This window comes from Fundulus heteroclitus, unplaced genomic scaffold (assembly GCF_011125445.2).
Source record: "Fundulus heteroclitus isolate FHET01 unplaced genomic scaffold, MU-UCD_Fhet_4.1 scaffold_148, whole genome shotgun sequence".
NCBI classification, from domain to species: Eukaryota; Metazoa; Chordata; class Actinopteri; order Cyprinodontiformes; family Fundulidae; genus Fundulus; species Fundulus heteroclitus.
Genome location: NW_023396560.1, coordinates 111,793 through 139,485, shown reverse-complemented (window position 1 = coordinate 139,485; position 27,693 = coordinate 111,793). Strand labels below are relative to the sequence as shown.

Genomic DNA, 27,693 nt, shown 5'->3' with positions numbered 1-27,693 from the left:
GCATATTTAGATGTGTGACGCAGTTTTAAGTCGCTGACACTTTCACTTTCACTATTCGGTTAGTAATATAGCCTTGATTATTATGGTCGAAGATTATTAAAATGAGTAACGATCCATTACTGACAACCAGGGCTGTCGTCTGTATTATGAATTTTAAAATGTAAACTATTGTCTAAGTCCACTTCTGCTCGTTTCCTTTCTTTAGGTGCAGCAACAGGAAGGGTCCGGAGACGCAGCATGGATGAACCTCCTAAAGGTTTGACCAGGGCCTCAGCCCCATAGACATAATATAAGAGTAGACACGTCACTGGGCGGGTTCTTGCTATGCTGCGATGCGTCAGGGCGTCCGCCATCTTAAATGTGGCAAATCTGCAGTTACTCAGTCACTTCATAGATATCCATAATAAAGGCCTTTATTATGGATATCTATGAGTCACTTAAACAGCATCAGAGGGACTTTAATCTCTGAATATACTTTGTATTCGTAGTATTTTTGTTTTTGTAATATTACAAGTTTATTTTCGTATCCCTTTAGCTTCATTCTCCTGAATTTATTCTCCTAAAGAATAAAAATATTTAAAATAATCTAACCTGGCCCTATTACTCCAGGAGTGAAATAATTCTGCAAACTGTGATTATTCTGGAAATGTTCCCCCTTAATTCTCATAATATGATGTTTTTATCATAACATTATCACTTTTGTGTTTGTTTGTTTGTTTATTTTTACTTTATTGACCTAGGACTTTTTTTTCTCATATTATTAATTTTAGCTCTTTAATACTCACCCAAAAAGTCTGTTCCTAAAGGTTCACATGTGACACGGTTTTATGAAATAATGAAGAACACAATGTTTAGATTTAACAAATTGATCCTTATATTCATAACACATACACACACAAATATATATATGTATATATATATATATATATATATATATATATATATATATATATATGTATGTGTGTATGTGTGTGTGTGTGTGTGTGTGTATTTATTGCAGCACAGGAATGAGGCATCTTCTCTGATCCACGTTCAAAATAACAGAACCCAACTTTTTTCTGCCACATACAATATGGCGGTGACGTTGACGTGCGAATCTGCGCCCTATGACGCGTCTACGTATATATGTCTGTGCTCAGCCCGTTTCAGCTTTTATGAATGCTTTAAAATCACATTTTACATTATTGTTAATATACTATGTTGATAATTTGTTTAGTCTTTTTTTCCACCATTGAAGGAAATTCTGTGCCACAAATAATGCTGGTAATCACAAATAATAAACAAAATTTTTTATTGAACACAGCCGATAAATAGAACATGAGGTATGATTTCTGGTATATTTGTGTGTTTTATCCAGTGTTGTTATCAAGTTTTTTTTTGTTTTTGTTTTTTTTCACAGCTCTAGTGGCTCGCTTTTTATTACAGTAGGCTGATAGGAAGGGGGTGGAAGAGGGGGAGAGACATGCGGCAAAGGACCGCGGGTCGGAGTTGAACCCGGTTCGACCGCGTCGAGGACTAAGGCCTCCACACATGGGTCGCGCTACCAGCGCGCCCCAGTTTTGTTATCAGGTTTAACCAGTATGTCATACACTTGTCAAGAAAGCCAGACATGAGAACTGGAAATTCCATCCAGACACGAAACAGCAAAAAGCTTTATTAAGGCCTTACAGGTCTGCCTTTAAAAAAAGGAATCTATCCCCCAAATGTTTTTTCTGGGAGAACCAGCACAAATTAAAAATTGTATGATATCCATAGGAGACAGTACCGCTTAAAACCTGTCAGCCAGTTCAAAACCAACGGCGACGTTCGCTCCGTATTGGGAGTTGATGTAAAACAGCCGACCTCCTAGTGCTCACAGGTCAGACAGGAATTACCACTCTGCAAAATCATACATTTCCTATAATTTTTCTGGATTTCTGCTTAACATTAAATAACTTCAACATGTCATACACACAGATACATATCAGCTAAACAGCATTTAAAATTAGCAGCAGAGACATGAATGTACTAATAGAAGAAGTTGATTTCTATTCATTTATTTTCCCTCACGCTTGTCCATCATGGGGTCACGAGGGGTGCTGGTGCCTATCTCCAGCATTCAACGAACGAGAGGCGGGGTACACCCTGGACAGGTCGCCAGTCTGTCGCAGAAGAAGTTGATTTGTTGCTTTGAATAAAACTCTGGCACAAAAATCTGATTGAATTTGACTCTGGAAAGTGCCTTGAGATGACATGTTTCATGAATTGGCACTATATAAATACAATTGAATTGAATTGCATGGAAAAACCATTAAGTCTTTAATAAAGCAAATCAGAGGATTCACATCTACATGATGTGTACATACGAATTCCCAAAGGTAATAAATAATTACATCATTCAGTTTGGTAGTCAAAGAAAGATCAAAGTTTAGCAAAGGAGAAGCAAGATTAAGGACACGTGTGTAAATTATTCACGCCCTGAACCTTTCCACATTTTGTTGCATTACAATCATGAACTTCAGGGTACTTTAGTGCCACTTAAAGTAGCCCACAAAGTACCACAGAGCAGTGAATTGGGAGATCAGGATAAAGGATTGTTTTCTTAGTGTCCACACTTTGATCAAAGTGTGACTTTCAGTTGTATTAAGCCTACATGGAAACTTTTTTTTGTAGGAAAACTAACAATGCACAACACATGGTGATAGCGATAACATGATGAAGGAATTAATGGGATGATGTTAGAATACTGGGACAATCCTGCAAAAAAACATATTAGAGACTCATTGAGCCTGGGGTGGGGGTTTAACTTCCAGCAGGATAATGACTATAAATACTCAGACAGTTAACGGTTTAGATCAATGAATAATAGAATACCAAGTCCAGACCTAAATCCAAATCGCAGTCTGTGACAAAATTAGAAAATGAATGTTTACAGAAGATTTTTCTTTCAAACTGACTGACCTTGGTGTATTTTATGATTTAAAATTTGTAAATGTGCAAACCTGGTAGACAGAATACAAAAGGCATGCAGTGGAATTGCCGTGGAAAGTTATTCTACATTAGATGGATTATATAGGGCTGTAAACTTTTAAATTCATTGGGCTTTACATATACCTTGCAATTGACTTCTGCTTTGTTGTTCCAGTTTCAGATGTTTCAGTTCAAGACTTCAGGCTAGTTCTTGTTGGAAAAACGGATGCAGGAAAAAGCTCCAGTGGAAACACTATATTAGGAAGAGGCGCCTTTAGAGCTGCAACCAAACACTCCTCAGGTAACAACCATATATAGAAATCAAATAATTATACAGGAATGGAAAATGTTATTGGACCACCCTTGTTTTCTTAAATTTCTTGTTCATTTTAATCTCTGGTACAACTAAAGGTACATTTGCTTGGACAAACATACTGATAACAAAAGTAGCTCATCAGAGTTTAACAGCTGACATCTGGCCATTATCTATGGTTTTCTTTATAATCACGTAAACCTATAGTTGGTAATCCTGTTTAGAAACACTTTTTGTTATACTGGGTAAAATGGTTCTTTCATCCAGAAAGTCGTCAATACATCATGTATTCAGAAAAAGGAGGTTAAAAAATTTGATTTCTGTACGACTTGCAGGCCTGTAAAAACTCTGACCCCCCTCAGTTCCTCAAATTCCAGGGATAACACCTTATCTACTGGTTGTCCCAAATGGCAATGAAACGGGAAGGTAAAAGAAAGTAAAAAGGAGAGAAAAAGATGAGACAAAATGCTAAAATTGAGAAAAGGTGAAAGAGAAGTGGAAAGGGAGAGAGAAATATAACATCCTATGCGTCTACAGCTGCAAATAGAGATATAAAAAGAACATAAAAAACAAACCAATAAGGTATTACAGGTACAGACAACCAATGCCTTGATGCCATCACTGAAGTATACGCAGTATTAATTTATACATGTATGAAGTAACAGCTAAATATAATAATAGGGGTTTTCTGTATAGAAGTGATTCTGTAAGTAACTGAATTCAAGCACCTATATGTGTTTTTGAGAGTGTGCTTATAAATATATAAGGTTTATCCATAAGAAAAAAAATGAATAGCGGTTGTAAGGAGCCAAAGACCCACACCCAGTGCACCGAGGCATACGCCAGGGTAACCAGAACCCCAGATGCCTGAAGGATCCCCCGAGCAAAGGTGCCCAAGAGGGACCAACACAGGGAAAGCTGTGTACCCCATCCAAGGGAAGACCACAGTTGGGCCCCAAGAAACCCCCCAACAGCCACAACCTCGAAGCCCCTGGGAGCCACAAGGACGAGCCGGCAGGCTCTGCCAGCAACCAGCTATGCCGGAGCAGATCCAGCCATGGGCCCAAGGCCCAACGGTGCTCTCCGGTTGGGGCCCCAACTGAGCCACAGGGGCCCAGGCCCTGCTAAACAGCTGCCAGGAGCGAGCCAGCGCCCGCCTGAGTACCCGTCACCGGACACGAGGACCACCAATGCACCAGCCAATAAAGGAGAGTAGGACAGGATGGATGGGCTTCATACTTAGGGGAGACCTGAGATGTCCTAGGAGAGGGGGCAGTTCAAACCCAACCTGACAAATAGACAAACAGAAAACCAGGCACACATTCATTCACACGTTCTCACCCTAGTGCCAATGGGAACATGCGACTACTCCTGCCACAAAAAGAGGGGGATACGCAATACATGCACTAGAAAAAAACTTCTCCAAATACTTCAGAAGTGGGAAGTTCCCTAATGCTTAAATACTCCACAGTCATCCCAGTCCCTAGAAACGCACCATCACACAGTTGATTCCTGACAGGCCTGCCACCCTGATGTCTGTGCTCATGAAATCCTTTGAGGAGATCACAGACCCCCTGCCGGACCAACTGGATTTTGATTACCGGTGGAACAGATAATGGAGTAACCCTGGACAACACTCCATCCTGTACTATCTTAGCCACCCAGGAATGTGCACTGGTATGCCTGTGGACTTCAGCTCGGCCTTCAACACCAGCAACCCAGTCATCCTCCATCAGAAGCTCACCCAGATCACACCTGTCAGTGCAACCATCTTCTCCTGTACATGAACCATCAGCACTGGCGCCCTCCGGGGGTTGGGTTCACTGCCAACTCCTTTCTGTACACAAATGACTGCATCTCAGCAGACTAGCGTGTGAAACTCCAGACGTTTGAGGATGGCATCAATGTAATTGGTCGGATTCAGGTCAGGAATGAGGCTGCAAACAGACAGGTGGCAACTGGATGGTCCGCTGGTGTTGTCAGAACCATATTTGTTATTATCTTTATTTAACCAGGTAGGCCTCTTTGACATTAAGAATCTAGATTTTAACAAAGAACTGGCCAAAAATGGGAGCAGCACACACACATTACATTGTTATCTGTGGTTCTTCTTCTATTACATAATGGTAATAGAAGAAAAAAAAACAAAAGAAAAACACCCATGAAAGTAAAGATAGGGCTAAAATACAATTTGACATTGCTCTACCTTTAAGTAGTTGCATCAATAACTGTGACATTATACTGCCAAAAACACTGCTTTTAGGTAGCCCATGTTTTTTCTGTCTATTTTCTTTACATCATACACAGAGAAGTTAGTAGTTGATTACAGAACTTTGTTTTTGATCGTTTTTGATGACTCCTGTGAAGAAATTGAAGAAAACAAGGGTGTTCAAATAAATTTTACCAAGACTCAAATAATGTAATTTAGTTCTGTTTATCTTATCTATTTCATATAAACCTGTATTTTCCATTTACAGAGACCACTGAATGCTCCAAACAACGAGAAAAGGTGTTCAGCAGGATGGTTTCTGTTGTTGACACCCCCGGTCTCTTTGACACCGATCAGTCTGACAAAACAGTGAAGAGAGAAATCTCAAAATGCATCAACATGACAGCTCCAGGGCCCCATGCCATTCTGCTGGTTATCAAATTTGGAACCTTTACAGCAGAAGAAAGAGAGGCGGTGATGAAGGTGGAGGAGATCTTTGGAAAGGAAGCCTGGAAGTACACCATCATCCTCTTCACTCATGGAGATGAGATCAAGTCAAACTTTGAGCAAAAGCTTAAGAATGCTCCTCCTGACCTGCAAGAGATCTTAAAGAAGGCTGGAAACAGATACCATGTGTTCAACAACCTCCAAGCAAGCAATCGTCAACAAGTTATGATTCTGCTGGAGAAGATCCAGAAGATGGTAGATGACAATAGAGGACAGTTTTACTCAAACAGCACCTATGAAGAGGCTATGAAGATGTTGGATCAGCGAGAACGTGATATCAAGCAGTACTATGAGACGGCACTGGAAGAGAAAATCAAAGCTGTGAAGGCAGGTTATGAGAGGCAGTTGAGGGAAGCTAAAGACAAACATGAGCAGGTAGTGAAAAGGTTGGAGTCTGAGTTGGAGGAGTTGAAGCGATACTACCGCGTCCTAGAGAGCGGAGTCCGTCAGTTTTTAGAGCAGATAGACAAAGATGATGACTATAGTGAACTTTGCAAGCGGTATCATGAAACCCTGAAACTGAACTGAAGGACAAGTGTTTTTTGAGAATCTTATTCAGTCTCATTGATTTTATATGATTGACTAATTTTGCATAAACGTATACTGTAAATGTTCCTGTAATCTGAATAATGGTATTCTAATAAAACTAACCAGTTTGAGACAGCATTTTCAAAAGGTCTTTAAATATTGTTTTGGGGTATATTTAGATAATCTGCACAAAATATGTCTAACTCTGAGACAAGGAGCCTGTGTTTTTCCTGAAATGAACAGTGTAATTGCTGGACGTTCCTATGGTGTGTATTTTTGTTTTGAACAGCTAAACATGGCACCTCCAGGCATCTGGAAAATGTACTCAATGATAAACCAGGTGTGGGCATTCATGGTTCTCCATATACAATGTTTTTTTTCTATTGGAGTAGATTGCAGTGAGAAGACAGCTGCAAGATTAACCAATGTTGCAGCCACAGCAGCAGGATAAGATGCCATAGGAACAGGAAGAGAAGCTAAAGGGAGGAGGTGCTAGTTTTTGCAGGAGGAAGCCATGAACCTCAGAGTGGGTGATGTTTAAGTGCCCACATGGGTGACTAAGAAGGGGTTATTGTATTCATATCCCACAAAAATCTAAAATGGTTTAGTGTCCTACTCTTCATGCAATTCTGTTGTACCATGTGCTCCAAAGGTTCTTGAGCTCTTAAAGACTAGCCCTTTTTCCTATACCCAATTTGAGCAAGATGTTTAGGGTTTTAAAGACTTTTAACTGGGTTTCGAAGGTGATGATTATGATTATTCTTATCGTGCATTTTCTATTTCACAAGAACTAAGGCAGCTAAGGTCATATTATCTCTCAACCAGAATTCTAACCATGGACAATTACCTGTTGTTTTTGTGACCTATAACTGTAAAGAAATGTGCTTATTTCTAGTCTGCTACTCAGTATTGAGCTGTGATTTTTATCTTTGAAACATTAAAGACATTTCTAAACAGTCTGCAGAAAGTGTCTATCTTAATGTATTAGTGACAAAGTGTTGATATCTGAACCAAGGTTTCTAAACAAGGATTTCTTTTAACATTAAAAGTGTAACTTCTCAAGTAATATAAATATAGTCACCTCATTTGTTTGATATACTCTTCTACACCTCATGTCTCTCTGAATCTAGTATAAAATCTAATAAAAAAAATACAGATTTGTACTTTAGGTCAAACTAATTGTCTTTATGACGAAGGGTGCACCATCATCTGCTGGTGTGTTTATATTTTATATACGGCAGCTGTGGTTATTGATGTGGTTATTTCACACATTTAAACAGATACAATATTCAGCCTAAAGCACTTTTGTACTTTATCATAAATCTATTTTCCCAGTGTCAGGAGACATGAAAAAAAAAGTTTTTCTTTTCTGTGGTTTCGCAATTTTGTAAAAATGTAAGGTGTTTTATGTGTTACAGAGCAAAGGTTTCCCTAGCAGAATTAGATAACTACAGGTGAAGTGAGTTAATATTTGATTAGCGTACCTTGTGATTAACACCTTAGCTGAGTTTTCCTTTTTTGTGCTGAAAGCCTTCAATTCAATTTTATTTATATAGCGCCAGTTCAAAAATGAAGCATGTCATCTCAAGGCACATTCCAAAGTCAAAATTCAATCAGATTATACAGATCATATAGCAGTTTTTACCAGACACCCTGCAGCCAATCAAAATTGAGTATTCATTCAGACTGTGGTATAAAATAGGATAAATGAGACACAGATGGCTTCTATAACACTTTTCAGGAAGAACTAAGGTCAGAACTAAGGCAGCTAAAGTTATATTATCTCTCAGCCAGAATTATAACCATGGAAAATGACCTGTTGTTTTTGTGACTGATAATTATAAAGAACTGCGCTTATTCACAGTCTGCTAGTCAGTGTTTAGGGGTCCACTTCATTTTTTCCTGGTTGCCCTGCTTAAATTTAAAAACCCATCAGTAATAAGACAAAAAGGGAACTTATAAGCAATTGGAAAAGAGAAAGTAAAAATCTATAAATAAATGTTGGTAATTCTGTCACTTTATTAGTTATTTTTCCATGCTGTAATTTTTACCTTTGAAATGTTAAACACATGTGTAAACAGTCTGCAGAATGTGTCTATCTAAATGTATTAGAGACAAAGTGTTGATGTTTGAACCAAGATTTCTAAACAAATATTTCCTTACCATTAAAAGTGTAACTTCTCAAGTAATAGAAATACAGTCACCTCATTTGTTTGATATACTGTACACTATTATCTATACACTATTTTGGAGTGTTTATTTCACACATTTAAACAGATACAGTATTCAGCCTAAAACACATTTGTACTTTATCATAAATCTATTTTCCCAGTCTGAGGAGACAAGAAAAAAAGTTTGTAAAAATGTGAGCCGTTTTATGGTGTTACAGAGCAAAGGTTTCCCTGGCAGAATTAGATAGCTACAGGTGAAGTGAGTTAATATTTGATTAGTGCACCTTGTGTTTAACACCTCAGTCTAGTTTTTCTTTTTGGTGCTGAAAGCCTTCAATTCAATTCAATTTTATTTATATAGCGCCAATTCATGAAACATGTAATTTCAAGGCACATTCCAAAGTCAAAATTCAATCAGATTATACAGATCGGTTCCTTGTTTACACAGGAACACAAACATTTTATTTTGAATTTATTTTTCAAAGCTACAACAGGAGTAAAAACAAAACAAAACATAAAATCATTGTAAATCAAATATTTAAAATATGGCAAAATTATATAACAAATTTTTTTTTTGATTCAGGATAATAGAGCCTCAGAAAATGTTCTGTTATCTACTTAAAATAATTTAAAAATCCGGCTAAGTAGAAGCGGTTATTGTGTTCATATCCCACAAAAATCTAACATGGTTTAGCGTCCTACTCTTTATTCATGCATTTCTGTTGTACCATGTGCAAGGGCGGATTACGGACCGGGCCAGTGGGGCCGGCGCCCAGGGGCCCTCTGGGGCCAGGGGCCCTAGGGGGGCCCGAGACCAAAACTGTTTCAACATATACGATACAATAAATTGTTATTTCATAGGGCGTCTGATGAAAACAGGGAGGGAGTGGGGCCCTCTGACATTTGGCTACCAAGGGCCCGCCTGCTCCGCCTCTCTGCCTGCTCGGACGCTTTTTTCTCTGCTCCCTGCTTGCTTGCATTTTCCTGCGTTTTACTTTTTATCTCCTTTTTATCTCTTTGCCAAAACCACGGAAAGTTGGATTTAGTTATTTTTATTTATTTTCTTTTTATTTATTTTTGATTTTGATTTTGCAAAGATGCCTACCTTCACCACAGTGGACCTTGACACGCTTCTACAAAAGATCGCCGTTATAGAACAGAAGATATGCCGACTCGAACTGAATTATGATGTAAACGGCGCGTATGGAAATGAAACAACCCTGCCTGCGACTCCAAACGGGGACCACCAGCCCAGCAACTCTCTGAACAAACAGATCCCTGAGGAAAATGAGAATCCCTGGATCACTCAGGGTGCAAGACCAAAGGATCAACGAACCCCACGCCTAGACAAAGAAAACTGGCCGAGACTACAGAGAGATGTCCCAGGACAAGTGAAACAACAGCGGGCTGTTCCCACAACAAATGATAGGAGTAAACCTGCTGGAAATGCTGGAATTCCTTTACGAAACAGATTCGCTCCGCTCCAAAATGTGACCCAGGAGAATCATGACAACACTCAGAGGTACGTCAACGACTTTCGCTCTAATACATCAGAGAAAAGACATGCCACGGGGCCAAGGACCCTGATTTTATGCAGTGGGTCTGTATGTGGGATTAAACATTTCTGTAACAAGAAAAACACAGAGGTGTTAATTTATAACAATTCGAACTATGGCCTGGTGTCTGATTTATTAGACAGCCTTCCAAGGATCTTGAAAGAGCGCCCGACCTTGGAAAAACTCATAATACAAGCTGAAGCCCTGGGCGACGTCACCCGGATAAGAAAATCAGAAGTATTGAAAGAGGATTACATTCGTCTGTTGAACTTAGTTCATGGCAAAAATGTCAAGGTGCTTCTCAGCGGCCCTTTCCCGCCCGTGGCTTGTGGAGACGAGATTTTTTCCCGAATTCTGATGCTAAACAAATGGCTGGAAAAAACATGCAAAGAAACAACTGTAACCTTCATAGACAACTTTAACATCTTCTGGGAAAGAAGACATCTGTTCAACAGAGATGGCTTCTCTCTAAATAGGTCAGGTGCAAAACGACTGATTTCAAACATCTTCTATTCTGTAAACCATACAGCATCAGCTTTGTCCCAAAACAAAGAACATCCAGTGCCTAAACAAATGATAAGCCCAGTGCAGCCCGAACAAGCCAAGATAAAGATGGCCAGAAAGATGACACAGAAAGAGGCTACATCAGAGCTACAGGACGATTCATCCCAGATCTCAGCAGGACAAAGAGAGGACCAAGAATCGCCATCGTCACAAACACCGATCCAGACTACACCCGCCTCGCCTTCTTCTCCACAAAGCCCAGAGGTTCCTTTCCTGGATTTTTCTCACACCATGAACAAAGTCCTTAAGATTGGTCTACGGTTGACATCCTCTCCACATATTAATTCTGAAAACCACAGTTCTGTGACTAAATCAGCATCTTCCAAAGGACGCAGAGGTCCAGATCCTCCTCCTCCTCTACATATCACAGAACATGCCTGTCCTGAAGACCTTCGGATAACGTCCTTGTGATATACAGCAGGCCCTGGCTGTACGTTTATCAGTCAAGACCGCTACCAGCATAAGCCTGGGCCTCCTGACGGAGAACATGGAATATCTGTTATGATACGTGGCAGAAATAAGAAAAGCAAAAGGAAAACAGACAGGAATAATCAGTCGTACTTAAAAGTCATAAACTGTCAGATGCAACCTGCCACAAAGACACCATCAACCACCAAATCATATAAACTGGGTTTATTAAACATTAGATCTCTGTCAGGAAAATCCCTTCTAATTAATGACTTCATTATTGACAATAATCTCGATGTAATGTTTTTAACAGAAACATGGTTACATGAATCTAATGAAGCAGCTATTCTGCTGGAGTCGACTCCTCCAAACTACAATTTCCTTTGTGAGAGCAGACAGCAAAGGAAAGGTGGAGGAGTAGCAACATTGTTTAATGATTCACTAAAGTGTAAAAAGGTGTTTTTGGGAAAATTTGACTCTTTTGAACATTTGGCTCTCCAGGTAAAGAGCCCGGTACGAACTATGTTTCTGAATCTTTACAGGCCTCCTAAGTCCACATCAAACTTTTTTAATGATTTCAGTGACCTCTTGTCTGTGATATGTGTTGATTATGACTTTTTAATTATTGTTGGAGACTTCAACTTTCACGTTGACAACCCTGAAGACAGAAGTGCAAAAGAACTGTGTGACACACTTAGAAACTTTGGTTTAACTCAGCATGTTAAACAGCCAACACACAAGCAGGGGCATATTTTAGACTTAATCATCACTAAAGGTCTAAACATTTCACAGGTCAATGTAACTGATGTTGCCTTATCCGATCACTTCTCCGTTACCTTTGAATGTATCATTTCCAGTGACTCATTTAGCCAAAGGGACATCGTAAGAAAACGCACCTTTAAGGACAATGCCACAGAAAATTTTATTCAAGCTTACTCTGCTACCTCAACCTTGGGCTGCAACTCAGTAGATGAGCTAGTAGATAACTTTCAGTCTAAAGTCTCAGACATCATTGACTGCATTGCTCCAGTTAAAGTGAAGGTTTTTTACGGGAAGAAAAAATCTCCTTGGAGAAATGCTCCATCAGTTAGAAGTGAAAAAAGGGAATGTCGCAAAGCTGAACGCAGGTGGAGAAAGAATAGACTCCTGGTTCACTATGACATCTATAAAGAGAGACTTTACAGATATAACTTACAACTGAAAAATGCAAGAGAATCTTTCTTCTCTGAGATCATTAAGAAAAACATTAATAACGCTCGTGTCTTATTTGCCACAGTCGACAGATTAACAAATCCTCCTGTGTCCGTGGCTTCAGAACTCCACTCCACCAGGGCCTGCAACGAATTTGCTAACTTCTTTACTGAGAAAATCCTAAAAATTAGAGGATCAGTTTGTACATCCACACCAGCTCCAGAACCAAAGCGGTACTCAGCTGGAACTTATCCTGACAAAATGTCCCAATTCAGCCAAATAAACTACAAAAGCTTAGAGCAGATCATTCAGCAGCTAAGTTCCTCTTCATGCTGTCTTGATGTTCTCCCCACAGCTTTCTTTAAAAAAGTTTTACCTGTCATAGCGTCTGATTTGACTCAGATAATAAACACGTCCCTCCTGTCAGGTGTTTTTCCCCAGTCCCTAAAAACAGCAATTATCAAACCACTGCTGAAAAAGAATAATTTAGACAAACTTCTACTCCAGAACTACAGGCCCATCTCAAACCTCCCCTATATCAGTAAGATTATTGAAAAAGCTGTATTTCAACAATTAAACACCTTCTTAACAACGACCAGCCGATTTGACGTTTTCCAGTCAGGTTTCCGTGCTCACCACAGTACAGAGACCGCCCTGATCAAGGTGTTTAATGACATCCATATAAATACAGACTGTGGAAGAACCACCGTGCTGGTTCTATTGGATCTCAGTGCAGCATTTGATACTGTTGATCACTCCATTCTGTTAGAGCGCCTGGAGAACTGGGTCGGCCTCTCTGGTACAGCACTCAACTGGTTTAAATCCTACTTAAAGAACAGGGACTTTTTTGTATCAGTAGGTAACTTTACATCACAGATGACAAAAATCCCATTTGGGGTTCCCCAAGGGTCCATTCTGGGTCCCCTCCTCTTCAATATCTACATGCTCCCTCTAGCCCAGATAATAAAAAATAACAACATCAGCTACCATAACTATGCAGACGACACACAGCTTTACATCACCATGTCACCAGGTGACTATGAACCAGTTCAGGCACTGAGTAAATGCCTAGAAGAAATCAATACGTGGATGTGCCAAAATTTTCTCCAATTGAATAAAAACAAAACTGAAGTAATAATATTTGGACCAATAGAGGAAAGATCAAAAGTTAGCACACAGCTTCAGTCGCTTCAGCTAAAAACCACTAATCAGGCCCGCAACCTGGGTGTAGTGATGGACTCAGACCTGAACCTTCAAAAGCATCTAAAGACAGTTACAAGGTCGGCTTTCTATCACTTGAAGAACATTTCTAGGATTAAAGGACTGATGTCTCAGCAGGATCTAGAAAAACTAATCCATGCGTTTATTTTTAGTCGAATTGATTACTGCAACGGTGTTTTTACAGGTCTGCCTAAAAAGTGGATCAGACAGCTGCAGCTGATCCAGAACGCTGCTGCCCGCGTCCTCACTAAGACTAAGAAAGTAGAGCACATAACCCCAGTTCTAAAGTCCTTACACTGGCTCCCTATATCTCAGAGAATAGACTTTAAAATACTTCTGTTAGTCTATAAATCCTTAAATGGCTTAGCTCCTAAATACATCACAGACTTGTTATCAGCGTATAAACCATCCAGACCATTAAGGTCTTCTGGCTCCAGCCTACTCTGCATACCTAGAACCAGAACTAAACACGGAGAAGCAGCATTTAGTTCCTATGCTCCAATTATCTGGAACAAACTTCCAGAAAACTGTAAAAGTGCGGAAAGCCTGAGTTCTTTTAAATCAAGATTAAAAACACATTTGTTTAAAATTGCCTTCAACTGTCCTAGTTAACTGAATCACCACTTTTTTGCTCTATTTTCTTTCTATATTTTATTCCTACTTGCTCTTATTCTGTTTTATTTTGCTATATTTTAATCATGTAAAGCACTTTGCATTGTCTTTGTACTGAATTGTGCTATATAAATAAATTTGCCTTGCCTTGCCTTGCCTTTGAGGGTTGGGGTGGGGGGTACTTCCTACCAGGGCCCTCTGACTAACCACAGGCCCTTAGGGTGCTTTTAGCGGGCTCCACAGCTGCTCCTGCTAGTCAGCCATGGGCCCTGATGAAAGCACCCTCACCCTGGGACCTTGGTAAGAGTGGATGTGGAAGGGCCCTTGCCCTGCTTTTGGGCCCCTTATGAAAATGGACGAGGGGTGGAGGATATTTTCAGCAGGCCCTATGACTACCAGGGCCCCTAGCCCTGCTTTTGCATTATGACAATGGATGGTGTGGTGGGACTCTGACTGATTTTGAGGGCCCCTACCAGGGGCCTCTGACTTACCACATGCCCCGGGTAAGGGTGCTTTTAGCGGGCCCCACATGGATCCCAGCTAGAATGCTTAAAAGAGGTGGACTCTAGCTTGATCCACATGTAGTGTCATCGCTAATTGTAACTGCACGGATCTCAGCATGGATCTCAGACATGTCGTCAATGACAAGACTTCAAATAACAAATGTGTCACTTGTGATGTGTTAATTGTAAAATGAGACCTGTGTTTTACCATAGTAACAACCGGGGCTAAAAAAGGGGGAGAAAAAAGTGCTCTACCAAGTGCGATGTGTAATAAATTGGAGTAAAGAGAGAGCAACGGTTGTAAACTCTGGCATGAATGCAAGAGTGCTGTTTCATACAGATCCGAATTACAAGCAAATTCTACCCAGTAGCACAATTTTAATTTGGAGACAGATGATGAAACAACAAGTAGTTTTATTGTAGTAGCTGTGGCTGCATATGTGTGTTTGTAACCCTGATATTATGTATTATGTTTATTGGAAAACATGTTTTTTTCAGCTTATTCAATGTTTTTTTCCTTATTTCCTCACAATTTGGACCTAACATGTTTCATAAGCCTGCTGTAAAACACTCACACTTAATATGTATTTACAATGATAAAACGTAATTTTATACTGCAATTAACACAGCATTTTTAATTTAGCCAACTCACTATCTTCCCTCATCTCTGTCTTCCGCTCCATGCCTCTGTCACACACATGCACACAGCATGCATTTTTTGTAGTAGATAGTGGCTGCCTCTCCTCCACTCTCTCACTCAGTCTAAACCTTAGCAAGTTGTTAATTTCATTGAACATATTGACTGTTTCTGATTGCGTTTAGTTTCAACAATTTAATTATCTTTGCATTTTTGAATTCCCATCATTTGAGATTGTGTGCATATAGCTGCACCTAGTATTTCTGCTAGGTTTAATTGAACTCTGGCTACTCCGTTGCGACACGAGTGGCTTAATGTGCCACGACCAGGCTAGCTATAATTGTCCGGAAAGACGTAAAGCAACAAACCGCTTCAATTTATTCACAATCCACAATAGCATGGTTTGTAAACTTTTTTTTCTTTTGGGGGGGCATGCCGAATTCTTTGCCCAGGGGCCCAGACTACCCTTAATCCGTGCTCTAAAAGTATGCAAATGTTGCAAGGTCCTTGAGCTTTTCTTAAATACTTCAGCAAGACTTTTAGGGTTTTAAGGACTCTAAACTGGGTTTTGAAGGTGATGATTATGATTTTTCTTATCATACATTTTCTATTTCACAATGGTTAAACATCAGTTGGATATGTACTTCACAAGATGTAAGATTACGCCTGTTGAAGATCTAAGTTATTTATTTATTTTTTGCATTATGAAAAACACGACAAATCCAGCATATCAAAACACCAAACACATCTGAAAAAGAAATGTGTAAAGTGTTGTGTATGGGATAATGCCCGACTAGCTGTCTATTATCAGAAACTGATGAAGGCGTGAACCGTCCTCCGCTTCGAGTTGGATGGATGCTTCTGCGAAGTCCATTATTTTCTGATAATGGACAGCTGGTCTGGCATTATCCAGCTTATACGGTGGTCTCTTACGAAAGAAGTAATACATAGAAATATTAACACTTTTTTTCACCATTAAAATCGTAAGTTTTTCACAAGAAGTGGCTGAGAGAAATATTTAATATCTCTCGTCGTGACGCGTTGCCAAGGTAAACAGCATCAGCTCTCTTGCTAACGTTTGTGAGCTAACGTTTGAGCCAGCCCTGTAATTTAGAACAATCAGGCTATTTGACTAGAAATATTTTTAGGTGTTCTATAGCACTTTTTACCAGACACCCTTCAGCCAATCAGAATCGAGTATTCAACCAGACCGTGGAAGAAAATAGGATAAATGAGACACAGACGGCTTCTATAACACTTTCCAGAAAGAACTAAGGTCAGAACTAAGGCAGCTAAAGTTATATTATCTCTCAGCCAGAATTATAACCATGGAAAATGACCTGTTGTTTTTGTGAGTGATAACTACAAAGAACTGAGCTTATTCATAGTCTGCTACTCAGTGTTTAGGGGTCCACTTCATTTTTTTCTGGTTTCCCAGCTTAAACTTAAATACCCATGTGGCAATAAAATATAGACAAAAAGAGAATTTATAAGCAATTGGAAAAGAGAAAGTAAAAATCTATAAATAAATGTTGGTAATTCTGTTACTTTATTAGTAATTTTGCCATGCTGTAATTCTTATGTTTGAAACATTAAAGAAATTTGTGAACAGTCTTCAGAATGTGTAAATGTGTTAGTGACAAAGTGTTGATGTTTGAACTAAGATTTCTAAACAAAGATGTCTTTAACATTAAAAGTGTAACTTCTCAAGTAATAGAAATATATCAGAATCAGAGATACTTTAATAATCCCAGAGGGAAATTACTTTTGTTACATGCTCCAGATTTGTTACACGCTCCAGATATACAGACATTTATATATATATATATATATATATATATATATATATATATATATATATATATATATATATATATATATTAGTGCTGTCAGTTAAACGCGTTATTAATGGCGTTAACGCAAACCCATTTTAACGGCGACAATTTTTTTGTCGGCGTTAATCGCGCGTCGTGCCAAAACACACATACTGTTCCCTAATGTTTTTCCCCCCGCCGCGCTCTCCGGACTGTGTTTCTTTTACCCTCGGCGCTTTCCGTAGTTTCAAGAGTGCTAGAAAACTGTAGCAAAAGTATGGAAGCCCGTTTCCGCCACATGAAAATAAAAAATGGCACATAGAAAGTCATAATTATGAGATAAAAAGTCATAATTATGAGATAAAAAGTCATAATTATGAGATACTAAGTCATAATTATAAGACAAAAAAGTTATAATTATGAGTTAAAAAGTCATAATTATGAGATAAATGTCATAATTATGAGATAGAAAAGTCATAATTATGAGATATTAAGTCATAATTATGAGATAATAAGTCATAATTATGAGATAAAAAGTCATAATTATGAGATACTAAGTCATTATTATGAGATACTAAGTCATAATTATGAGATAAAAAAGTCATAATTATGAGATAAAAAAGTCATAATTATGAGATACTAAGTCATAATTATGAGATAAAAAGTCATAATTATAAGATAAAAAGTCATAATTATGAGATACTAAGTCATAATTATGAGATAAAAAGTCATAATTATGAGATAAAAAGTCATAATTATGAGATAAAAAAGTCATAATTATGAGATAAAAAAGTCATAATTATGAGATACTAAGTCATAATTATGAGATAAAAAGTCATAATTATAACATAAAAAGTCATAATTATGAGATACTAAGTCATAATTATGAGATAAAAAGTCATAATTATGAGATAAAAAGTCATAATTATGAGATACTAAGTCATAATTATGAGATAAAAAGTCATAATTATGAGTTAAAAAGTCATAATTATGAGATAGAAAAGTCATAATTATGAGATACTAAGTCATAATTATGAGATAAAAAGTCATAATTATGAGATAGAAAAGTCATAATTATGAGATACTAAGTCATAATTATGAGATAGAAAAGTCATAATTATGAGATATTAAGTCATAATTATGAGATACTAAGTCATAATTATGAGATAAAAAGTCATAATTATGAGATACTAAGTCATTATTATGAGATACTAAGTCATAATTATGAGATAAAAAAGTCATAATTATGAGATAAAAAAGTCATAATTATGAGATAAAAAGTCATAATTATGAGATACTAAGTCATTATTATGAGATACTAAGTCATAATTATGAGATAAAAAAAGTCATAATTATGAGATAAAAAAGTCATAATTATGAGATAAAATGTCATAATTATGAGATACCAAGTCATAATTTCAAACTTACTGGGCAACCCGCGCAGCCTCGCTGGAGGAAAATACTGGCCGCAGCAGCAGACTGCTTGGCGGATGAGATCAGCTAGTTGACTTGCAGCGCAAAGCATTGCGTTGGGGGCGTTGACGGAAGGGACAACTGAGCGCGGTGGTTTTGAGTTGTGTTGGAGTTGCGGTCGGAGCTGGGAGTTGTGAACGCAAAAGGTGGTCGGCGCTACGTGAAACCAGGAGATGCCGCAGAGCTACGGGTAGGGAGGAGGACAGCTCATCGGCGGTTGGCATAAGCTGGTTTGTGAATGGGTCAGAATGGCTACTCAGGAAGTAGAGGAAGATGGGGAAATGGATTATGGCGACTGGACTCCAGTGGCTAATAGGAGAGGAGGAATTGAGGTGAATAGAGCAGAAGGAGGGTGGATGACGAGTCAAGGAAGTAAAAGGAGTTTGGAAGAGAGCAGTTCTGATGAAGCTAGTGGGTTTGTGCGGAAAAAGGCTGGGAAAAAGGAAGTTAAAATCATCCTGAAATTTAGGAAAGAAGATGAGCATATCAGTTTAAGCCCTATAGCAGTATCCAGGGAGTTAAAAAAGAAGCTGGGAGATGTGGAAATGGCGAGGATTTTGAGAGATGGAAGCCTGTTGATAGTGTGCAAAACGGAGGAACAGAAAAACAAAGCATGGGAAGTTGAAAGTGTGTGTAAGAAAATAATTAGTGAGAGAAAGATTGTGGGTGAAAGTAAAGTCACAAGGGGGGTGATAACAGGGATACCAGTGGAGGAAGACTTGGACAAACTTAAACGAAGTATAAATGGAGGTGAGGTGAGCAGAATTAAAAGACTTATGAGAACAGTAAATGATGAAAGAGTTGAGAGCTTGTCGCTTCTTCTGGAGTTTCAGGAGTCAGTGTTGCCAGAAAAAGTGAAAATAGGATGCATGATTTTTCCAGTTAGGCCATACATCCCCCCACCACTACGATGCTACAAATGCCAGAGATATGGACATATAGCAGTGGCTTGCAAAGGGAAACAGAGATGTCCTAAATGTGGAGATGAACATAGGGTGGAGGATTGTAAGGAAAAGGTGCAGGATAAATGTTGCAATTGTGGTGGCCAACACAGGGTAACGTATGGAGGATGTGGTAAAAATACAACAGGTTAAAACAGTTAACAACATAAGTTATGCAGAAGCAGTGAAGACAGTACAAGGACAAAAAGGAAGAGTGGAAACTGACAATGTTATACAGGTGTCGAGAAAAGAACCAGGTCAAACAGAGAAAGCAAATCCAGGACTGTCAGTGGATAAGATTATTTTGTTTATGGCATACGTGATCAACTGTACGGATCAAGTTAAACATAAAACTGAGAAAATTAAAATAATAGTTAAGGGAGCTGAGAAGTTTTTGGGCATAAAAGATATATCTTGGGAGCAAATTAAAACAAGACTTGAATCAGATGGGAAAGCAGGAGGAGCAAGTGATAAGGCAAACTGATTATTTTACAATGGAATGCAAGAAGCTTAATAGCAAATGGGCAGGAGTTTAAAGGATTTATTAGAGATTTAAAAAATAAACCAGATATCATATGTGTTCAAGAAACTTGGCTTAAATCAGAATTAGAATTTGTTATTAAAGGGTACGATAGTATTCGTAGAGATAGGGGGGAGGGTAGTGGAGGAGGATGTATAATATTTATTAAACAAGGAATGCAATATAGAGTTATAGGAAAAGGGAAAGAGTTAGAATATTTAATAACTGAAGTATGGACTAAAGAAGGAAATATTAAAGTTGTTAACTTTTATAATCCATGTAAAAAATTGTCTTTAGAGTTGCTAGAGGAACTAGTGGTACAGTTAGTAGGGAAGGTGATTTGGTGTGGGGATTTTAATGCACATAGCTCATTATGGGGTAACAGTAATGATGCTAATGGGATGGTGATTGAGGAGGTGATGGATATGACAAATTTAGTGTGTTTAAATGATGGAAGAGGAACAAGATTAAATATCAGAACGGGTACAGAAACAGCACTAGATCTCACATTGGTTTCAGATTCATTAGCAGGCATTTGTACATGGGAAGTAGTCAGAGGAACAACAGTAGGAAGTGACCATTATCCAATCATAACAGTAGTAGGATTGAATGTAGAAGAATATGAAAAAGTAGGATTGCAGAAATGGTCATTTAGTAGTGCTGACTGGGATAAATTTAGAAATATTAGCGAACAAGAAATTGAAAAAATTGATAGAAATGAAGATGTTGAAAATTTAAATATTTTAATTTGTAAAGTTATTCTACAGGCTGCAGAAAAGTCAATAAAAAAGAAGGAAGGAAAGCGTAAAAATAAGATTGTTCCATGGTGGACAAAGGAATGTGAAAAAGCGATAAAATCTCGAAATAAAGCTTTTAAATTGGTAAAAAGAAATCATTGTTTTGAGAATTTTATTAATTATAAAAAATCTCAAGCAAATGTAAGGAGAATTATAAAAAGTGCAAAGAGAGAATACTGGAGGAAGTTTTGTTGTTCAGTAGGAAGAGAGACAGAGATTGGTAAAGTTTGGGGTATGATAAAAAGAATGAATGGTATAAAACGAGAGTATGGATACCCAGTTTTAAAAGATGGACAAATAATAGCAGTGAGAGATGAGGAGAAGGCAGAGATGCTGGCTAAAACTTTTGTAAAAATTCACAGCTCAGATAATATTAGTGAAGAAGGAAAAAGAGGGAGAGAAAAAACTGTAAGGGAGAATGAAGAGTTACAACAAGAAGAAAATTATAATGATTTATTAAACAAACCTTTTACAATGACAGAACTAAAACGTGCTATCCAGAAATCTAAGACGTCAGCACCAGGAAAGGATTAGATTTGTTATGTAATGATAAATCAACTCAATGAAAAATCAAAGGAAGTATTACTATAATTATATAATAAAGTATGGGAGGATGGGAAACTGCCACAGAGCTGGAAGGAGGCTGTGGTGGTGCCAATACGCAAACCAGGAAAAGATTGTACTAATCCAGGAAATTATAGACCAATTGCTTTAACATCTAACATATGTAAGATAATGGAGAAAATGATAAATGAAAGGCTAACATATTATATGGAAAAGAAAGGATATATAGCTAAATACCAAAGTGGTTTTAGGAAAGGGAGAAATACAATGGATCCAGCTGTATGTTTAGAACATGAAATTAGAAAAGCACAGGTTAACAAAGAAAGTGTGGTGGCTGTCTTCTTTGACATAGAGAAGGCGTATGATATGATGTGGAGAGAAGGATTGTTAATTAGACTGTGTCAATTAGGAATTAAAGGACGAATATTTAGATGGATTAAGGATTTTTTACAAGGGAGATTAATACAAGTTAGAATAGGGAAGAATTATTCGAGGAAATATAGGGTAGAGAACGGAACACCTCAAGGGAGTATAGTGAGTCCTTTATTATTCTCTATATTAATTAATGATGTTTTCAAGGAAATAGGGAATAGGATGGAGTTTTCTCTTTTTGCGGATGATGGGGCAATTTGGAAGAGGGGGAAAAATTTGAAATGTATTATTAAAAAGTTACAGGATGCAATAACAGAAATAGAACAGTGGTCATATAAATGGGGTTTCAAATTCTCAGCAGATAAGACAAAGACAATGTTTTTTACAAAGAAAAGAATTAGTACAGAGATAAAACTAAAAATGTATAATCAAGAATTAGAAAGAGTAAAACACTTTAAGTTTTTGGGGTTATGGTTTGACGAGGGGATAACATGGAGTGTACATATACAGAAAATACAGGACAAATGTAGGAAGGTGTTAAATGTTATGAGATGTTTGGTGGGAAGTGATTGGGGGGCTGATAGAAAAGCATTGAAGGCCATTTACTGCGGATTAATTAGGTCAGTATTGGATTATGGTTGTGTGGTGTATGGATCTGCATCGAGTTCATCTTTAAAAAAGTTAGATAACATCCAGTTTCAGGCTTTGAGATTATGTACAGGGGCATTTAAAACAACTCCAACAGCAGCACTCCAGGTGGAAATGGGAGAAATGCCATTAGAGCTGAGAAGAACTCAGTTGTCTCTGAATTATTGGGCTAATTTAAAGGGTCATAGTGATAATCATCCAGCACAAAGCACTTTAAAGTCTTGTTGGGAAATGGAGAAAAGGGAGAAAAATAGCTTTGGATGGACAGTTAAACAAAAAGCAACAGAGTTAGAATTAGTTGATTTAATTTTCAGTCCGACAGTACCAATGCCAGCAGTTCCACCTTGGATAGTACCTGAAGCAAAAGTAGATTTTAAATTATTAAAAAAGAAAAACAAAGATAGGGAGTTTATTTTGAATTCAGATACAATACAGAAATATATTAACAGTTATTATAGTTTCATTCAGATATACACAGATGCATCAAAAAGTTTAGTTAATAAGATAGGAGTATCAGTTATTGTTCCAGAGTTTAAAATTACAATAGGAAAGAGGATCAGTGAAAACATATCAGTATACACAGGAGAAATGGTAGCAATTCTGTTGGCAGTACAATGGGTAGAGGAAATAAGACCAATGAGAGTAATAATTTGTTCAGATTCATCTTCATCATTAATCAGTTTACAGAGAAGTCATTCAGATAGTAGACCAGATATTTTAATAGAAATCCAGCAAACATTGTTCAGAATTCAAATGATGGGAATTACAGTTATATTTTTGTGGGTACCGGCACATATGGGAATAAAAGGAAATGAAAAGGCAGATAAGGTTGCAAAGGAGGCTACAATTAGAGAAAACATTGATATCTCAATTAAAGTTAGTAAGATGGAAGTAAAGAGCATTATTAAACAGAAGATGAAGGAAAGGTGGCAAAAGCAATGGGAGGAAGAGAGGAAAGGACGGTGGCTGTACATGATTCAGAGGAGAGTGGGAGAAATGAGTTGTGCAGGGAGGAGCAGAAGGGAAGAAACAATCATATCAAGACTTAGATTTGGGCACACTGGATTAAATGGAACATTATTCAAAATAGGGAAGCATAACACTGGAAGATGTGAGTATTGTGGGGAACAAGAAACAGTTGAGCATATTATGATATACTGTAAGAAATATGAAGAAGAAAGAAGGGAAATGGTTAAAAATTTAAAAAGGAAAAGAATAAAATTTGATTTAATAGAAATGCTTAGAAGTAATTCAAGAGATGAGTGTTATGGGATTATGTTTCATTATCTTAGACTAAGTAATTTAATTGATAGGATTTTTTTTTTTTTTTTTTTTTTTTTTTTTGGTAGTTTGGTTTAATTTATTTTAGGTATTATAAGTCATTCTGATCCACACTCCAAACTAGTTGGTGGCGGTAATGCACCGTTTCGTTGCGTGCCAACCGCCAGAAAAAACCATAAAGAAGAAGAAGAAGGGAGGATGCCAAAATACAAAAGAGAATTGGACAAATGAGAATAACAGAAAGGAACAGGAGGGAAGAGATAATTATTTCACGGCTTAGAATGGGACACACTGGATTGAATAGATCATTATTTTTGATAGGGAAACATCAGACAGGGAAATGTGACTGTGGGGAAGATGAGACTGTGGAACATGTCATTTTGAATTGTAATAAATATTGGATTCAGAGAAACAAGTTGACAAGTAAACTTAGTAACATGAAAATTAAACTTGATATTGTTGATTTACTGCGAAAGGAATCAGGAAGCAGAGGATACCAGGTCATATTTGATTTTTTGAAACAGAGTGGGTTGTATAATAGGATATAGTTTTTTTTTTGTTTTTTGTTTTTTTGTTTTTTTGTCATGCGGTCCACACTCCATACCAGTTGGTGGCGGTAATGCTCACCTAAACGTGTTTTGCCAACCGCCAATAAAAAATCAAGAAGAAGAAGAAGGGAGGATGCCAGAGTGTTACCTTGTCGCGGTATGCCTAAAGGCCAGAAACCTCCACCTGAGCTTCAGACCCGTGAGTTTTTCGATCCCCGTTTTTGGATCTAATCCTTGTTTCCTGTGTTCTCTCCAGTGCACTCGTGTCTTTGGAACCTTTCTCTCGTGTGACTCTGCGCTGTGAGGACCAGGCTCCCGAATCCACAACCGCTCAGATTCTGCTCTGGCGATCTCCTCCTCAAACTCCCTTGGTGGTACCAAGTTGGGTGCGAGTTTCCCCTCCCCGGATTCACCCTGGTCACCTCGGACTCTCCTGGTTCCTTCCTCTGTTCATTCCGGATCCCTGGACCCGCCTCCGCTCACAGTTCTCCCGGACCCCTGTCACTACATCCGCAGGCCGGGCTGAGTCAACACCACTACCTCGGTTCCCGTGCTCTGTGGTAAGCTTACGATTCCCCGTAGAGTTACCTTAGCTTATCCCCCAATTAACCGTGTCTTCCTCTCCTTCAGACTGACCCTGTCTCCAGGCTTTGGTTCCCCGCTGCTCCCCGATCTGCGGCGACAGATCTTCCTCGTGATCCCGCGTTTCTGTTAAATAAAACTCTTGTGATCTGACCTGTTTCCCCTGAGTGTTTCTGCATGTGGGCCAAACATTTAAAGCCGAACATGACAATTGATATTAGGGTTTCGAGTTAAAATGAAAAAAAAAAAACAAGAGAACTAGGAAATGCAAAGATAAAGACAAATAAAAATAAAACTGAAACTCTAAAGTAAAATAACAATGCATGGATTCCCCAGTTCATGTAAATATGTTTAAGAACCAAGTTTTAATTTGGTACAACCTGTCTATTTATTTCAGTGTCAATGCAGCAAAGTCTATGGAGGACCAAGTCTTCCATATCTAAAAATAAATACAGAAATAAATAAATGCTCAATAAATAAATAAGTATACAATTAATTGCCACCAAATTAATAAATGTAGGTAGAAATTAAATTATACAGTGAGACATAAATGTATATATCTCATTTAATTAGCTTATTTATTTATTTGCCTTTGTAATAATTACCTTATTTATTTATTGTGCGTTATAATCTTCAACTTTATTTATTAATTACTTATATTTTTAAGTATTTATTTATGTGCATGTTATAATATTTTTGTCTGTTTTATTCTTCCTTTGTATTTTTTTACCCTATATATTTCTGTGATGCTATTTATTTCTGCCTGTCCTTTTTACATTTCTGCCTGTCCTTTTTACATTTCTGTATGCATTTCTGCCTCATTATGCAAATGAGGAGGGGCTGTGTCTTAAGGGCTCAACTTCTTCCCATTGGTTGGTTAGCATTTTACTGCATCGGTCAAATCTACATGGCTTTTCCCCGCACTAAAGCTTAAGTAATGTCAAACTCAGCAGTCAGACGTTCAGTGTCCAACCTCTTAAGGAAAGCTGCTAATAGACTGGAAGAATTAGAACGCTGTACATTTGGGATCTGAATGTTTTTTTTATGGTTTCAGATTCGGTTTTTCCAGATCAGTAACTCATCGGCGGATGATTTCTTCTACAAAACAGACACCTCTCCGCAACCACAGCAAGGGAGACACTGAGCTACAACCATAGTTTCCTCAAAACGAGTCTCCCATCGCGCTGGGTGAATTACATTAGACCCTATGCAGAGCTCGCTTGATAAGAAAATACTGTAGTTGATTATAAAAGGCACAATATGAATTATCAGATTCACATCCTGGCAATAAAAAGCACTACAGATTATCATTATTCTATCCATGTTGGTCTAATTTGTGAAGGAGGCGGAGTTTCATCAAGCCGAGCCAACATTTCCCCTCAGCTGCAACACTTGGGGTTCACGCTGCGTCTTTAAGCATGATCCAGCACCGCTGTGAAGTTGGTTTGAATTTGGATATTGGACATTCAAGCTCCACGGAGTCATCAGGATCTAGCTCATGGTTAATCCGATTGAGGGACTCCGATTTCGGCCAGCGTCTCTCAGCTGCTCCCTCCTCCCACACGCGGTGGTGCATTTAGGGACTGTCAAAAAACTTTTGAACCAAGCTCTCTTGAGAAATAAAAATCAATAAATGTATTATCTTGTGACCAGCTAAGATAAACTAATATAAATTGATGTCAATAGATAAAATCTGTAAGGCACATTTATTTTTATTCATTTTTAAGCTATTTCCAATTTTCAAGACAAAAATTGGGACTTTTCCTTACAGATGTTTTTTAGTGGCTTGATTTTATATTAGTTTTGTCATAGGTGGTCACAAGATACGGAATTTATTGACTTTTGTTTCTCAAGAGTGCTTGATTCAAAGGTTTTTTGGCGGTCCCTAAATGCACCACGCGTGTGGGAGGAGGGAGCAGCTGAGAGACGCTGGCCGAAATCGGAGTCCCTCAACCGGATCAACCATGAGCTAGATCCTGTTGATTCCGTGGAATCAACGGGACTTTTATAATCAACTACAGTATTTTCTTATCAAGCGAGCTCTGCATAGGGTCTAATGTAATTCACCCAGCGCGATGGGAGACTCGTTTTGAGGAAACTACGGTTGTAGCTCAGTGTCTGCCTTGCTGTGGTTACAGAGAGGTGTCTGTTTTGTAGAATAAATCATCCGCCAATGAGTTATTGATCTGGAAAAACCGAATCTGAATCCATAAAAAAAACATTCAGATCCCAAATGTACAGCGTTCTAATTCTTCCAGTCTATTAGCAGCTTCCCTTAAGAGGTCGGCCACTGAACGTCTGACTGCTGAGTTTGACATTACTTAAGCTTTAGTGCGGGGGAAAGCCATGTAGATTTGACCGATGCAGTAAAATGCTAACCAACCAATGGGAAGAAGTTGAGCCCTTAAGACACAGCCCCTCCTCATTTGCATAATGAGGCAGAAATGCATACAGAAATGTAAAAAGGACAGGCAGAAATGTAAAAAGGACAGGCAGAAATAAATAGCATCACAGAAATATATAGGGTAAAAAAATACAAAGGAAGAATAAAACAGACAAAAATATTATAACATGCACATAAATAAATACTTAAAAAATATAAGTAATTAATAAATAAAGTTGAAGATTATAACGCACAATAAATAAATAAGGTAATTATTACAAAGGCAAATAAATAAATAAGCTAATTAAAAGAGATATATACATTTATGTCTCACTGTATAATTTAATTTCTACCTACATTTATTAATTTGGTGGCAATTAATTGTATTCTTATTTATTTAT

The 27,693-nt window shown here is 38.0% G+C and overlaps 1 protein-coding gene across 1 annotated transcript; it reads left to right on the top strand.

Annotated features, from left to right (window-relative positions):
• The first annotated feature begins 210 nt into the window (after nucleotides 1-210).
• On the top strand, nucleotides 211-6,644 carry LOC118558691 (GTPase IMAP family member 4-like). Its single transcript, XM_036129233.1, has 3 exons — nucleotides 211-256; nucleotides 3,125-3,250; nucleotides 5,740-6,644. The coding sequence occupies exons 1-3, from the start codon at nucleotides 238-240 to the stop codon at nucleotides 6,504-6,506; spliced, it is 912 nt and encodes a 303-aa protein (XP_035985126.1). The 5' UTR covers nucleotides 211-237; the 3' UTR covers nucleotides 6,507-6,644.
• The last annotated feature ends 21,049 nt before the right edge of the window (nucleotides 6,645-27,693 follow it).

Bases quoted from the DNA above. Each gene is read 5' to 3' on its own strand.
- LOC118558691 (XM_036129233.1), top strand. The intron at 3,251-5,739 runs GTAACAACCATA...TTCCATTTACAG, and splicing joins TGCAACCAAACACTCCTCAG to AGACCACTGAATGCTCCAAA.